This window comes from Typha angustifolia, chromosome 12 (genome assembly GCF_048772165.1).
Source record: "Typha angustifolia cultivar Huaian chromosome 12, ASM4877216v1, whole genome shotgun sequence".
NCBI lineage: Eukaryota > Viridiplantae > Streptophyta > Magnoliopsida > Poales > Typhaceae > Typha > Typha angustifolia.
In genome coordinates, this window is record NC_133250.1 from 9637121 (window position 1) to 9650797 (window position 13677).

Below are 13677 nucleotides of genomic sequence, written 5' to 3' on the forward strand. Positions count from 1 at the left end.
TTATGTGGATATTTCTTCTAGTTTAAAGTGTTTATGTAGAAAATTAAAATAGTTTATGAGACTAAGTCTAATTAATCTTCTATTACTTAGATGATGGCCACTGATTTCCTCCAAGAGGTGAGGAATCAGAACCTCACAAGAAGCCATATGGTGTACAATAAGCCACGTATTACAATTTACAATTTAGTTTTGGCTAATTGTTGGAATAATTTTGAAGGGTTTTGTCTCATCTTCAAGCCATTATTTCATGTGATAGTTATTGGTCCCATTGGGCAAAATAAGCCATAGCTATCATAGCTTATATTCTTTCTAGATAGTTAGCATACTTTATGTGTTCCTTTGCATTTTTTATTTATGCCTCGTTATTCACATAAGTGATAGAAAAATTTGCCTATAATATCTTGCTTTTTAGGGTTTATGTCTTACATTTTTACTATTTGTAAATCGAGCTACATAATTTAATGAATATATATAGAAAATATTTTGAGTTAAATTTGAGCTGATATCGTGAGAATATTCGGTTAAGTATGACTTGGTTACGAGTATTTTCATAATTTCTTTAATCAATTGACCAAATCCAAATATTCTGTTAAGTTTAGCTAACACTTCTAAGAACAGGATATTTTTTACACATATTCATTAAATTATAAAACTAAATTTATAATAATAAAAATAGAGACCGTAAACTATAATTTCGTTAAAAGACAAGGTATTATATACAAGTTCCTCTAAACAATATAGACATAATAAGATTTGATCCTAAGACTTTACAAAAACTAGATTTGTGATACTATGTTATTAGATATCTAGTTATCTAAAAATTTTAAGCTCTTAGATAATGGACTAATAATATATATATTATATCTTTAATGGTAAGAACTTGGCACCCTAATTGGATCTCAGCAATCTTACCCTGAATTTTGGAGTCAAGAAACATATAGAATGAATTATAATCACATATATAAATATATGTGTGTGTATACTTTTTGTTGTTATTAGTTGCATCATGGGAAACAAGTATCAATGCAATGAGGGGGGAATTGGGTTCTTTATTCATATCAATGGAAATGGTTGATTGGTAGCTCAAAAGTCTAGCACATAAGTAGGAAAGAGAACTTCTGAGTGACCACTTTGTTCTGATTCAAAGAAAATGACATGAGAATGACTGCAAGCAATACTATATATTCTCTCTTTGGCAAATTAGAAAATGAGATTAGATGGATATCATCTCAAGTCCAAACAGTATAATTTTATTTCAACTTCATCAGTTTCTAAGCAAAGGAATTCATTTCCAAAGGAAATCAATTGAATTCCATCAAGAATTAGTTCCCAACATGTCCTTTTTAACGCCCAATTTCATACTTGCATTTACCATAACCTGCAAAGAAATGCAGAAAAAAAGTTATAAGCCATTCATGAAACAAATTAAGATATTAAACACAGAGAAAGAAGCTCTCAAAAAATATTAGGGTTTTTTTGTGTGTATACTTTCAAAAAAATCTCTTATTTACTTATATATCTTTCCAAAGTTAATATTTACGTGTATATATATATTTTAAATATATGTTATTTTTTTAAAATATGTATGTAAAAAAGCCAAAATAATACTAGGAATAGATGAACACTAACTTGGATCATTGAAGACAATAAGGCCAGTTCCACTAAAGTAGCAGTTCCAAGGGTTCCTTCCTGCGGATTGGTAGTAAAGGTTCATGGCCACTGATGCATGAGACGATTTGGTGTCAGGATAGAAGCAGGATCCATTAGCTTGAATCGGACTGCAGTCGATCTCGCCACAGGCAAACTGGATGTTGTCGATGAGGTGTACGTCGCTCGTCGACGGCTTGGCAATGCACCATGAATGCTAGATGATCATGAACAAAACACAAACATACCAAATTATTTAAAAACTTTACATAGAACTCTCTTCTTATAGAGAATTAGACACTTAACGGTGTTCTAGTTAAATCGATATCGTTGAGATTCAAAGTCGGAAATACACATACAAATATAAACATAAACTACTTTTAACTATCTGAGTCTCATTTCTATGTTAGATAGTACCTGAGAAGTAGCTGGCTCTGTAGTTTCCCCTGTAGTAGAAAGTAACCAGTAAGGATAATATAATCTAGGAACAGAAAGAGATAGTGACAAGCTAGTAGCATACCAGCAGTGTGATGCAGGAGAAGCAATAGGAGGGAGAGGAAGGGGAGGAGGAGAGAAGAGTTGTTAGCCATTTGATAAGAAGCAGAGGCAAGAAAGGGATGAGAAGAGCAAGCAAATGGTGGTGAAGAGATATATAGTGTTCCAGAGATGGGAATTATGGTACTCAAAATAGGAAGAGAATAATTTGGGGGGCTATTCATTCAAAGCATTAGCTGTTAATCCTATGTAATTGCTGGCATGGGCTATGTTACTATAATTTCTTTGTTCTTGTTTAAAATATATCTCTTTTCCTTTTCTGTGTATCAGGATTCAAAATTTCTAAGTCGCATTAAATGAGTTACATAGAACCCAATTGCAACTTAAGTGTGTTTAGTCGTAGGATTAAGCAACAGAGGTTAAATTATCCTAGGATTACTAATTTTAATCTATTGTTTGGTTTATACCAGACTATATATAGAATAACTAAACTAAATACATTATTATCCTTAATTAAATTTTTTTAATAACATCAAATACTATTCTAAACTATTATTAATTATCTCAAACTTTAGTTATATTTAAGTACCATTAAATTATATCAATTATAAAAATTAATCACATTCAATTTAAAATAATCAGAAATCAAAAGTAATACTTTAAATATATGCCATTATATATTTTATTTACAATATTTACATGACTCTTATTGCACTTTGATGCAGTATCTACATGTGTTCTCTTCTACATGGTCAAATGCCCCTTGAATCATTTGTATTTTGTTTCTCTTTAGTATGAATATTTCAACGGCCAGTTACATTTGTGCATATTTACTCCCAATTGCAATCAGCATATTTACTCCCATATGCATTAATGCATATACTGAACAATAAGCATTTCGAAATGTTTTCACTAGTGCGAGAGATACAAATCTGACCGAGAATGGATTCACCTCATCAACAAAAGAAAGTATGTGTATAAAGAGGCAGTTCTACTTACAGAGCCATGTCCTAGAACTTCAAAACTCAAAGGGAAACTCTTTTTCATATTATGCTCAGAACAAGAAATCACACTAAGATATGGAACAGCAGTAGGTGACAGCTGATGTTAAGGTACTTCTCCAAGACAAACTAATACAATGCAAATTACATGTCCTGTATAACACAAGTGAAATTAACATGCAAAATCCTACTCCAATTTGCATGCCATACCTAAAACAAGTAGATAAGAATGACTAATCACTATCAAGCTTCCCTCTCAAACATTTAGATAATCAACTCTTTTCGGAGTTGCTCTCCAGTTCCTTCTTCAGCTGTACAGAGAAGTCATCGTTAACATCATCGTCATCCCAATCATCCTCCCATTGCTGCAGAGCATCTTTACCTTCTTCCTTATCATCCCACTCTATAATGTAGAAAATAAAGGAAAAAGCATATTAGTATCACTTTATCAGAAACGATAAAGTCCAAGTAGGTGGAAACATTATAAAGCTAAGAAAAAAAAAAGTTTTGGCTCTAGGGGAAGTAAAACACGAAGACACAGACGAGGGAAATGACAGGCTTCATCATCCGCTCCTATTTCTACTTCAATCGATGGCAGATATTATATGTTACACACCTAAATTAATTGTGCAATGCAATTTTGAAATTTTATTGGTGCACAAATAAAGGGGAGTAGAAGGTAAAAAATGCACATTTTTGAAAGCTCGCATTGTCAATGGATGAAGGCCTGCTGTCACTGCAGAATGTAGAGAGATTGGAGAGGTATTCAAGTAATACTATCCTCTATTAATATGAACACCATCTCAAAATTGGTAGGACCACATGCTATTTTAGTATTAAAGTGTTTATTTGCCACTGGCACATATCATCGTGCCGTGATAGGCGGGGGAGCAGAGGGAGAGTTGGTGACTAAGGGGAAGTGGAGAAAAGGGAGAGATGAGAGCAACAGGAGACAGCGATGGAAACTATTCTGTTTCCATTGCGGAAGAAGTGGAGAAAGAAGCTCTCTCAGTAGGATCTCAGTCTAAATCGACCTCAATCACACACGAACAAGCACATGTAGGAGCACACATAGATATCATCTACCATGTCTTAAAGCACCACGGAGGAGCTTAACCATTAGCGAGCACGTCTACAAACAATAAATAGCAAGCATGGTCCACGTCGAGGACAATCAACCGGATGCAATCTAGCTTCACGGAGTAGTTAATCGAGAAGCACTTCAATCAAGAGAGGGACTTTAATCAATAGACGTTGGGTATCCAATATAAAGAATGATTGCGAGTAAACCTTGTATCTAAAATAAGCATCTTTGATAGTGTAAGTACAATATTTTTGGAATGACAAATTCATGAATGGAACCATGTCTTCGAGTTGTACAAACTAGATTCGTGTGTACGGTCAACTCACTTAGACATATCACTTAGCTTAAGGAAGAACTTTATTCAAAGAATAGTAAGTAGGGCATACTATCTTAAGATATTAACACCAATTCTACTCATTATTTCTAATGTCCCTCATCCGTAGGGCAAAAATATATGAAATAAACATATATGATGACTATTCGAGCAGAACCTATCTCGAGTGGTGAAAAGACAACAATTTTTACCTCAAAACATCGTGTAAGCTAATCTTTTCACAAAATTAGTACAGAATCATACTAGCATCAGTGTTCCCAAGATTGTTTCTACTCATAACTTATTAATCTTACTCGTTCTAAAGGGGGCAATCAACGGCACAAACATGTTCAAACAGCGTCTAAGCAAAATCCACGGAAAGTGATAGAAAGGTAACAACTTTATACCTTCGCCGATCTCAAACTCTTCGAATTCGTCGTCGTCCTCGAAGAGGTCGACCTTGGGATCTTGGGCAGTCGCGGGTTTGGTCTCCGTCGCCATTGCTGATGATGTAAGATGAGATCTTGCGGCTGATGGCTAAAGAGATCTATAAAGTAACAACGAATGGCGTCAAATTCCCCCCTAATTTTTGCAAAGAAAGCTAGGGTTTCGAGGACAAAAGGAAAGAGTAATTAACCGAGTCTCAACCACACCTCGAGCTCTTAGACGATCGATAGAAGTCGGAGATAGAGACCGAGTAAAATATATATATATATATATATATATAGCGGCAATGATCACGTGGGTCGCACGTGAGAGGGAATGAAAAGAGTTTCTAAAATGTAATTATTTTATTTTATTTTTATTTTTAGTCGATCACGAAAAAAAGAAAATCTAATAAAAATTAACTCCAATAGAGCTGTTGGTATTATTATTTTTCTTCTTTATAAATATCAAGTGCCTTCTTAAAAATTATTTCTTAATATTCTAAAATAGAAAAAGTTAAGAAAATAAGTTAATGGATAATTTGATCAAAAATACTATATATTTTCGTTTATTTTGTAAGTTAAGCTCGTTTTATATTTTAATTATCCATTAACTGTAAATTTAATGCTCATTTGTGAGAATTTTAAAGTATTTTATTCCGGTGATACACGTGGTAGAGCTCTATTGGAGAGTCAGATACACATTAGCCTGCAGACAAAACCTTATGGAGAGGAGCTTCTTAGCTTCACTCGAATCATCCACTGGAAAGATAGATCGTATTTGGCTTTTGGGGTTTATTTTTTTCCTCCTGGATTGCGAAATCTTTCACAGTTCTTGGAGAACTTTGGGGAGTTGACAAAGATCATGTCTTTGGTGCAAATCCCATCCCTTCGCGTCCCACCTACTTCCCCCTCTTCCGGGTACTGTTTTTTTCTCTTAATTTCGTTCAAATTTGTGATATTTTGATTTCTTTTCTTCAGATTTTACATCGGCCCAATTAAATTTTCAGTGATTTATAGCTAGTTTTGGTATCTGTTTACCTCTTTCCCAGGTGGGTTTCCTTGAAAGATGGTAAATTTGTTAGCTTCATGGCATTTGGATTTCTACTCCTTATGGTAGTAATGGATTTCTTGGTTTATCTTTTGATGGATAATGTGATTATGTTTAGAAAAGACTTGCCTGCTCCTCAGCTGTCATGAGATTGTGAGATCAAATGCTAGCAAAAAAAAGGCTAATATTTACAAAACAGCGATTTCCATATAGCAATCAGAGAGACAAAAGATTTGGGTGAGGATTATGGACAGTTGTTTGGCATAAAATTGTTATGAGGGGCCTGCTCTGAGGTATAGATGTGGGTCATTTGGACTTTGGGGCTCGAAAATTATGAACCATTGTTGTGTTTCTCCATTATTTCTTTGGTTCCAACTCCATAAGTTCTAAGAACATACAATTCTTGAAATTTCATAGGTTATTTTAGGCTTAATTTCTCATTGATGATCTGTTTCATAGTGTATCTTTTAATGCTTTGAAGATTATGGAGTCAGAGAGTGCAACACTACATTATGGTTTGACTTCATGCTGACTCCTTGTTTTTATTTGCATTCTTTTCTATAGATCAAAATGTTCTTCCCCTGGAGAAAAGATTATAAGATGTTCTTTAAGTGAGAGCACATCTATATCTAAAAAGCTGCTTCCTTGTCTTGCTGCTTCACTTCTTCTTGTCTCTCCACCAACTCAGGTAATAAATGCCTTGTCCATTCCTTCCTTTGATGAAATTGTTTAGACATGAAGTGAATCCCATTTGTTCTTCTAAAGAGAATAGAAAAATTGTTCGAAGCTGGATGTTTCATGGTTCAGCATTTGCTGAGTACCATTTGTATGAAATGAGGTATTGATGAGTCCTATTTGCTTGCAAGTGAATGTTTCACTGTCAAAAGTATCAAGCTTGGCTCATTTAAACCTGTCTTCTCAGGTTCGAGATTAACTTTGAGTTGAGCCTGATCAGAGATTGGCTCAATAAAGCTGACTTGATCGCACTCGTACTGGTATTATTACTATGGAAAAGAAAACTTGCCATTGTTGTTGCAACTAGAAAGAGAGATGTAATGCCAGCAGTTGAACCGTATGGAGGACTTATAGCAGAGTACAATTCATCAAGCCAAGATTTTATCACACTAACATACTAACTTTTTATTCTTTTATATCTGTTGTTCAGGCTCTTCCTGTGGAGCCTTCTGGTCATCAGAGTATCTACCAGATTGCAGCAGCAACTGATAATGGTGATAAGATGAGACTTGATAGCATCTTAGATAACAACAATGGGATGCTAATGATGAGGGGTATGTCAATGAAAAATTTCGATCCAGTTCGATATTCTGGAAGATGGTTCGAAGTAGCTTCACTAAAACGTGGATTTGCTGGCCAGGGACAGGAAGACTGCCATTGCACTCAGGTGAAAAATGCTTTGAATAATCCTAGAAGTTCATTCTATATTTCATTTCATCTAGCGATTAACAATTTTCATGAGTAACTACAATTTCAGGGAGTCTACACATTTGATGCTAAAACCCCATCCATCCAAGTGGATACTTTTTGTGTTCATGGTAGTCCTGATGGTTATATTACTGGCATAAGAGGAAGGGTTCAGTGTCTTTCCGAAGAGGATGCGGAGAATGCTGAAACTGATTTGGAGAAACAAGAGATGATTAGAGAGAAATGTTATCTGCGGTTTCCGACAATACCATTTATTCCAAAAGAACCCTATGATGTTATTGCTACTGACTATGATAACTTTGCTCTTGTTTCTGGGGCTAAAGATAGGAGCTTCATTCAGGTACGGTAAAGTTTGTGGCCTTTTCTGTTCTCTTCCTTATAAGGTCTGCAAATTAAAGCTTAGGTTTAAATTTCTTTGTGATGTTTGTATATATAGTCTAATGTCACACAAAAAGATTTACCAGATACAATGTCACAACAATTATAGGTAGATGGCAATAACATGCTTGCTGAAATTGCAAGAGTTAGCTGCATATATGCATTCATGTGTGAGTTCAGTCAGAAGCTTGCCCTTCTGATGTGATTTAGTGAGCTGAATAAACAAAACATCACCAGGAATACCAAATATGCATTCAAACCTCAAAGCATTTACAATTTCTCTAAAAGAGATTTGTTAATTCCATGTGGTGCTTATGAAGATACATCTTTCACAGGAATGTAGGTATTTTTCCTCTCTGTACGTTATGATACTGTGATATAATATGAATGTTTTCTCGTGCGCTTCTATTTCTAATTTGCAACTGTACATTTGCCATGTCTTTATCGAAGATGCTAATCTTTGAAGTCTTGAATTCAGATTTATTCAAGAACACCAACTCCTGGTACAGAATTTATCACAAAGTACAAGGCTTACTTGGCAAATTTTGGGTATGACCCTAGTAAGATCAAAGATACGCCTCAAGATTGTGAAGTTATGTCCTCTAGCCAATTAGCTCTGATGATGTCGATGCCAGGAATGAATGCAGCCCTGACGAATCAATTTCCTGATTTGGGATTGAAGGCACCAATTGAGCTAAATCCATTTACAAGCATCTTTGACACATTGAAAAAGCTTTTGGAACTGTACTTCAAGTAGTTCCACAAGAAGATAAAAAGAAGAGTGGCTCCACGGATTGATGTATATATTGCTGTGTTCACTGATTTAATAATGCTGAATGGAGCTGATGTTGAAATGAGAAATTCTCTGGTCTTCTGGCTATTGATACTTACATCTGAATGAAATGTAAACAAAGCCAGACCACCCAATCCATCAGCAAAGATTCTAAGTGATTAGTATGATAGTATCTAAACTATGGCAGCTAAGCTGCCAATCTTCTGACAGGTAGAACAATTGATAAACTTTTTCATACCAAATCAGGCTTGGCATGGATATGATAATGCCCTAACAATCAAGGTGTCATCAACAATGTGCATGACTCAGCACCTCCTTTCCTAGCAAAAGACACGCATAGAGTGATTTCAGTGGGTAGTACTGAGTTTGCATGAGTGATTTTTCTCACCAATGGAAGAAATAAGTTTCAGCAATGACTTAATCTACTGGCCTTCCAGCCTCAAAGATCATCTTAATGTGTCAGCTGGATAAACTAAACGCAGACAATGAAGTTGTCCAGAGATGTCTAAAAAAAATCTAATTAAGCTAGAACAAGCAACAAAAGAAAAGATAAGGTATATGATGTCATTATTATTCAACTCCAATCTCCTGTAGTTAAGCAGAGATGAAGGTGATGACACTCTTAACTTTATGAGTTTTGTTAGCCTCCACTGCCATCTGAATTGCTTTAGGAGGAGAATGCTTAAAACTCAACAATTATTGACAAAGAAATGTGTTTGTCAATGGATTTATCTACTGGCCATCCAGCCTCAAGGCATCTTAATTTGTCATAACTGGACAGAGTAAATGAAGAGAATGAAAGTGGTTCAGAGAGGCGCTAAAAAAGATCTAGCAAAACTTGAATGAACAACAAAGAAGGTGAGATAAGGTATATGTCGTGTTGTTATTCAACTCCAATCTCTTGTAGTTAAGCAGAGATGAAGGTGATGACAACACACAAAATTTATGAGTTCTGTAAGCCTCCTTTGCCATCTGATGCTTTAGCAGGAGAAACGCTTAAAACTCAAAATTATCATTCAAAAGAAATTTATTATTGACAACAAATCAAAAATGTCAGTAAGAAATATAACAGCCATCAAAAATCAAATAAATACGACATTAATATGTTAGTTCCTGGTTTCATACATGGGAAGCAGGGGAAGGAAAGAAACCTAAATATAATTCAGAGACATAAAGGAACTCCAATAAGGGTATTTCAATTCCCAAAAATGCTTACCGTTCAAGACATTACCAACTTGATTAATTGGCTCTTAATAAAGAAAATTGATAAATATTGAATTGTGATTGGAAGACTGTAGGGGGTTTACATTAGACTATTAAGAAAATTAAAAGATTACAATACTTAACAAGTTAAAGAAGACTATTGCAACTTTATGCTACCATCCATGTTAGATGCCGGTGTCTGACCCACTTTGCAGCAACATGGATCCCAATAGATAGAGCAGCAACCTGGAGAGGTATCGGAAATCTACTAGTACTTCCTGATGCTTCTTTCCTCCCAATTTCTGACAATTTAGAATGCTGATGAATTGCAAGAGCTAGGTACAAAGCAAACACTATGAATCTCAGCCAAGGCTGACCAACAGCTACCAGTACAGCAGCAGACGGTAAGGCAGATGAAATGCCATCTTTCTTTTTGATGAAATACGAGTAACAGAACAAACCAGACAGGAACAACCAAAAGATGACTTCAGGAATGTAGCCACTCACAGCCCCAAACCCAACAATCCCAGAAAAAGAGAGAAGAAAATATTGGCTGTTCACAGATTCAGGAACTACTGCTTCAGCAATAGCCAATACTGTCGATGAGAACAAGATAATCCTCGTCAACTCTGGAACAGGGGCAAATGCAACTATGTTGGAGTAGATGTACCGAACACTATACAGAGAAAACTCAATGCACCTTATTAGACCAGTGAGTGGATCTCCAATAAAACGAAATAGAAAGGCTAGCAGAAGCTTGGACAGATAGGCAAAGAAACTTGTGATGGCCATTGCTGCCTTCTTCCAATTACTGAGTTCCCACAAAACAGTCCGCCAAGCATAAACAAGAAACACCAAGGCTGCAAATCACAGAGAAAAATAAATAAATAAAATATATAAAACAAGAAAGAAACAATTGAACACAAAATTGATAGCTAATTTGCAATGCCGATAAAAAGAATGATATAAAATTTACTCCCTAATCACGGTACTCTGAGCATTGGATTTTAAACCTAAAATGCTTATCAGATGTAGGCAAAAGTTGCTCTCACCGAATCATTATACTCTCATGTTTCACTATATTTTTCTCGTAGACTGTCATCCAACGGAGTTTCAGATGAGTCCCTTGTGGTTATAGATTTCAATGTACATCTTGCCAAAACCATATGGCAGGGACTTCTTGATACTTCTAAAACACACTACATAATTCAACTCGGTCTTGGAAACGATAGATACTACCAATCAGTATATGCGCCGATACTTGGTCATTCACAACAAACCAGAGTAAGAAAATCCTACATGTAGCTAACAGACTAGTCATGCTCTTCCGACAAATTATTTCATCTCCTGATAAAATAGAAGGAAATTGCGCACGTTTTTATTCCAAGAGTATCAAAATGTCAACTAAAACCAATAGCAGTAAAATAATCTACAAAAGAAAGAAAGAAAGAAATTACAATAAAAATAAGCAAAAAGTTTCTAACTTCACGCACCAATTACCCATGGCCACCTCACCGGGCGCTCCGGGGCCTCCTTGGTCAAGTAACGGAACCTCTCCGGCAACGTGCTTTGCCCCCTCGCCGCATCGGCTTCATCACCCACCCCACTATCAGAGGACTGCCCTTCCTCATTCCTCGCCACAGACGATACAACCCTAAGCTTCTTCGCCGAAGAAAACCCCAGTAGAAAACTAGATTGGGATGGTTTTAAAGTGGGGAAACGAGTAAAGGCGACAGCTTTAGAAGGAAGAGGCCTTAGGAGATGAGGAGAGGACCTCGATCTAGGGTTTAAGAGAGGAGATGGGGCGACGCGAAGGGAGGCCGCCATGGCGAGAGAAGCGGAGATTGGAAGAGCAGCTGATGCCATAAAAGAAGAGGACCGAGTTCTTCTCTACATCTCAGAACGAACCTAGCTACTCTAATCCGCCATTTCTTTGTGGAAGCTCCAGCCTCCAGGGTTTATCCTCATTCCTCTACACTGAGAGAATAACAAACTAGGGCTTTAATTGGGCCAAATAGGATAGCAAGAAGCCCAATAGAATTAGCTTGCATTATAATCTAAATATCACATTACACCCTAAAATTTTAAAAAAACTTATAATTTACCTTTTCAATTATATACGATATAAATTGACCGACTTTTCCTTTAAATATTATACTAATATTGACATTTTTATTCTTATTTTAAGGGTATTTTGGATATCAACTCAATAGTTTATGAGGCAAATATGCAATTAAGCCCTTAATTATAAGGTTCCTTCTCCTCGTGAGTCCAAGAAGAAAGCATAGTTCCAATTTAGTTATCATGTGGTCTTCCACTATACAACATGGCGTAAAACCAAACTACATACAGTCTCAAAGCATCGATTCAAGAATTAATTACTCCCAAAAGAATACCCCGAAGAGGAGGAAAAAAAAAAATCCTCCAAATTTTTTGCTTATATGTATTCCCCGGTAAGGTTACCGCCTTTCTCCTCCCTCCACTCCGCCGCCGTGTCGCTCCACGACCTCGGCCGGAGCCCGAACTTGAAGAAGATCACCATCTCCATCGCCTCGAACACCTTCCGCTCGTCCAGTACCCGATTCCACGCCCCGCTCACGATGCAGTAGTTGCCGTCGTACGGCTCCCGGTGGTGCGCCGCGTGCTCGGCGCGGGACACCAGCACCCGGGCCTCCTGCATCGCCGCCACCGCGGCCGGTAGCCGCCCCCTCTTCTCGTGCGCCCACGCGTGGAACTGCTGGCTCAGCACCACGCACCCGGCGCACGTGCCCACGAACGCGTGCGCGCCCGCGTGGCCGCCTGCGAGGGCGTCGGCCACCGGCACGACGAACGCCGCCACGCGTGCGAGGGCGTGCAGGTTGTTGGCGAACTGGCGCTTGGTGATGGTGGAGGGGTACTTGTGGTGGCCCTGGAAGGCCTCGATCTGGGAGCCGAAGACCGGGGTGGAGGCGTTGCCGTAGTTGTCGATGGCCCAGTGATAGACGCCGGTGGCGAGATCAGCAACGAGGTAGCCGAGGTAGGCGGCGAGGAGAGGCTCAAGGAATGAGCCGGTGTCAGCGGCGATGGAGAGCGAGTTGGATAAGGAGGAGAGGACGGCGGCGGAGCCAGCAGCGACCCAGGCCCGGTGTTGCCAAGTGGAGCGGAGCGAGGAGGGGGCAGGGGGTGACGCGGCAGCATGGGAAGGGCTACGCGTGGTGGAGACGGCGCGGCAGGAGAGGCGGAGGAGGTGGCAGTGGGGGGTGAGGGTGTACATTTGGAGGAGGAGGAGGAGGAGGAGGAGAGGGGGGATTGATTAGAGTCTAAAGAAGGAGAAGGGTAAGTCTGAATATTAATTAGCACTTGTGGTATAGTATGCGAGTACGTGGGGAGAAGGAAGGCAGTGGAGGAATTTAGAAGACTTGAGAGGTGGGGAAGAAGTTGATGGGGGGATGACGAAAAGGTGAGCGGAGTGGGGTTGTATTGGGAGCCACAAGTAGAGCCGTCCGTAGACGTGGGCTCGGATGGATGGACTGCGTTTGTACAGCTGGGGAGGTGATTCATCTTGTGCAGCTCTAACGTGTATGGATTCGCTACTTTGGAGTACTTGGCAGTATCTGATTGGGTGGAAACGCTTTCTTTGCTGCGATTTGTTTTGAGATTCCTGCTGCGTCAGCTGCCTAGGAGATTGTGGAAAGGGCGAGAAGAGTAAATGCAAAGGGAGCGTGCTTCCGGGGATGTAGAGTTAGGACTCAAACAGCAAACAGCCTTTTATTTACTCTCGGAGAAGCGATGGGTTCGATAATTAGATTTTTGGCAAGTTTAGGAAAGAATCCACTGTTAAAAAAAAAAAAAGATAGAACGAGTA

At 38.2% G+C, this 13677-nt stretch overlaps 5 protein-coding genes and 2 non-coding genes across 8 annotated transcripts; 1 reads left to right on the plus strand and 6 right to left on the minus strand.

The window, feature by feature from the left end:
• Positions 1–1139: 1139 nt before the first annotated feature.
• Positions 1140–3005, minus strand: LOC140771599 (major pollen allergen Ole e 10-like). Its single transcript, XM_073113155.1, has 4 exons — positions 2168–3005; positions 2065–2093; positions 1630–1864; positions 1140–1378 (listed from the first exon to the last, which is right to left on the minus strand). Exons 1-4 carry the CDS (start codon positions 2364–2366, stop codon positions 1344–1346), a joined length of 498 nt encoding a protein of 165 aa, XP_072969256.1. The 5' UTR covers positions 2367–3005; the 3' UTR covers positions 1140–1343.
• Positions 3006–3153: 148 nt separating this feature from the next.
• On the minus strand, positions 3154–5246 carry LOC140771600 (protein DELETION OF SUV3 SUPPRESSOR 1(I)-like). Of its 2 annotated transcripts, none has more exons than XM_073113156.1 (3): positions 5194–5246; positions 4948–5087; positions 3154–3546 (listed from the first exon to the last, which is right to left on the minus strand). In XM_073113156.1, the coding sequence occupies exons 2-3, from the start codon at positions 5039–5041 to the stop codon at positions 3416–3418; spliced, it is 225 nt and encodes a 74-aa protein (XP_072969257.1). In that variant the 5' UTR covers positions 5042–5087; positions 5194–5246; the 3' UTR covers positions 3154–3415. The 2 variants fall into 2 exon arrangements, with proteins under 2 accessions (XP_072969257.1, XP_072969258.1); XM_073113157.1 differs by having other exon boundaries at positions 5178–5232.
• A 474-nt stretch (positions 5247–5720) lies between these two features.
• Positions 5721–8698, plus strand: LOC140771623 (chloroplastic lipocalin). Its single transcript, XM_073113179.1, has 5 exons — positions 5721–5886; positions 6581–6704; positions 7182–7418; positions 7509–7799; positions 8316–8698. Exons 1-5 carry the CDS (start codon positions 5831–5833, stop codon positions 8592–8594), a joined length of 987 nt encoding a protein of 328 aa, XP_072969280.1. The 5' UTR covers positions 5721–5830; the 3' UTR covers positions 8595–8698.
• Positions 8699–9189: 491 nt separating this feature from the next.
• Positions 9190–9295, minus strand: LOC140772760 (small nucleolar RNA snoR97). Its single transcript, XR_012106337.1, has one exon. It is a non-coding gene; the product is annotated as a small nucleolar RNA snoR97 (small nucleolar RNA).
• A 205-nt stretch (positions 9296–9500) lies between these two features.
• Positions 9501–9610, minus strand: LOC140772759 (small nucleolar RNA snoR97). Its single transcript, XR_012106336.1, has one exon. It is a non-coding gene; the product is annotated as a small nucleolar RNA snoR97 (small nucleolar RNA).
• Positions 9611–9887: 277 nt separating this feature from the next.
• Positions 9888–11814, minus strand: LOC140772598 (uncharacterized). Its single transcript, XM_073114745.1, has 2 exons — positions 11327–11814; positions 9888–10693 (listed from the first exon to the last, which is right to left on the minus strand). Exons 1-2 carry the CDS (start codon positions 11697–11699, stop codon positions 10002–10004), a joined length of 1065 nt encoding a protein of 354 aa, XP_072970846.1. The 5' UTR covers positions 11700–11814; the 3' UTR covers positions 9888–10001.
• An 83-nt stretch (positions 11815–11897) lies between these two features.
• On the minus strand, positions 11898–13237 carry LOC140772599 (fatty acid desaturase 4, chloroplastic-like). Its single transcript, XM_073114746.1, has one exon. It carries the CDS (start codon positions 13084–13086, stop codon positions 12271–12273), a length of 816 nt encoding a protein of 271 aa, XP_072970847.1. The 5' UTR covers positions 13087–13237; the 3' UTR covers positions 11898–12270.
• Positions 13238–13677: the final 440 nt, after the last annotated feature.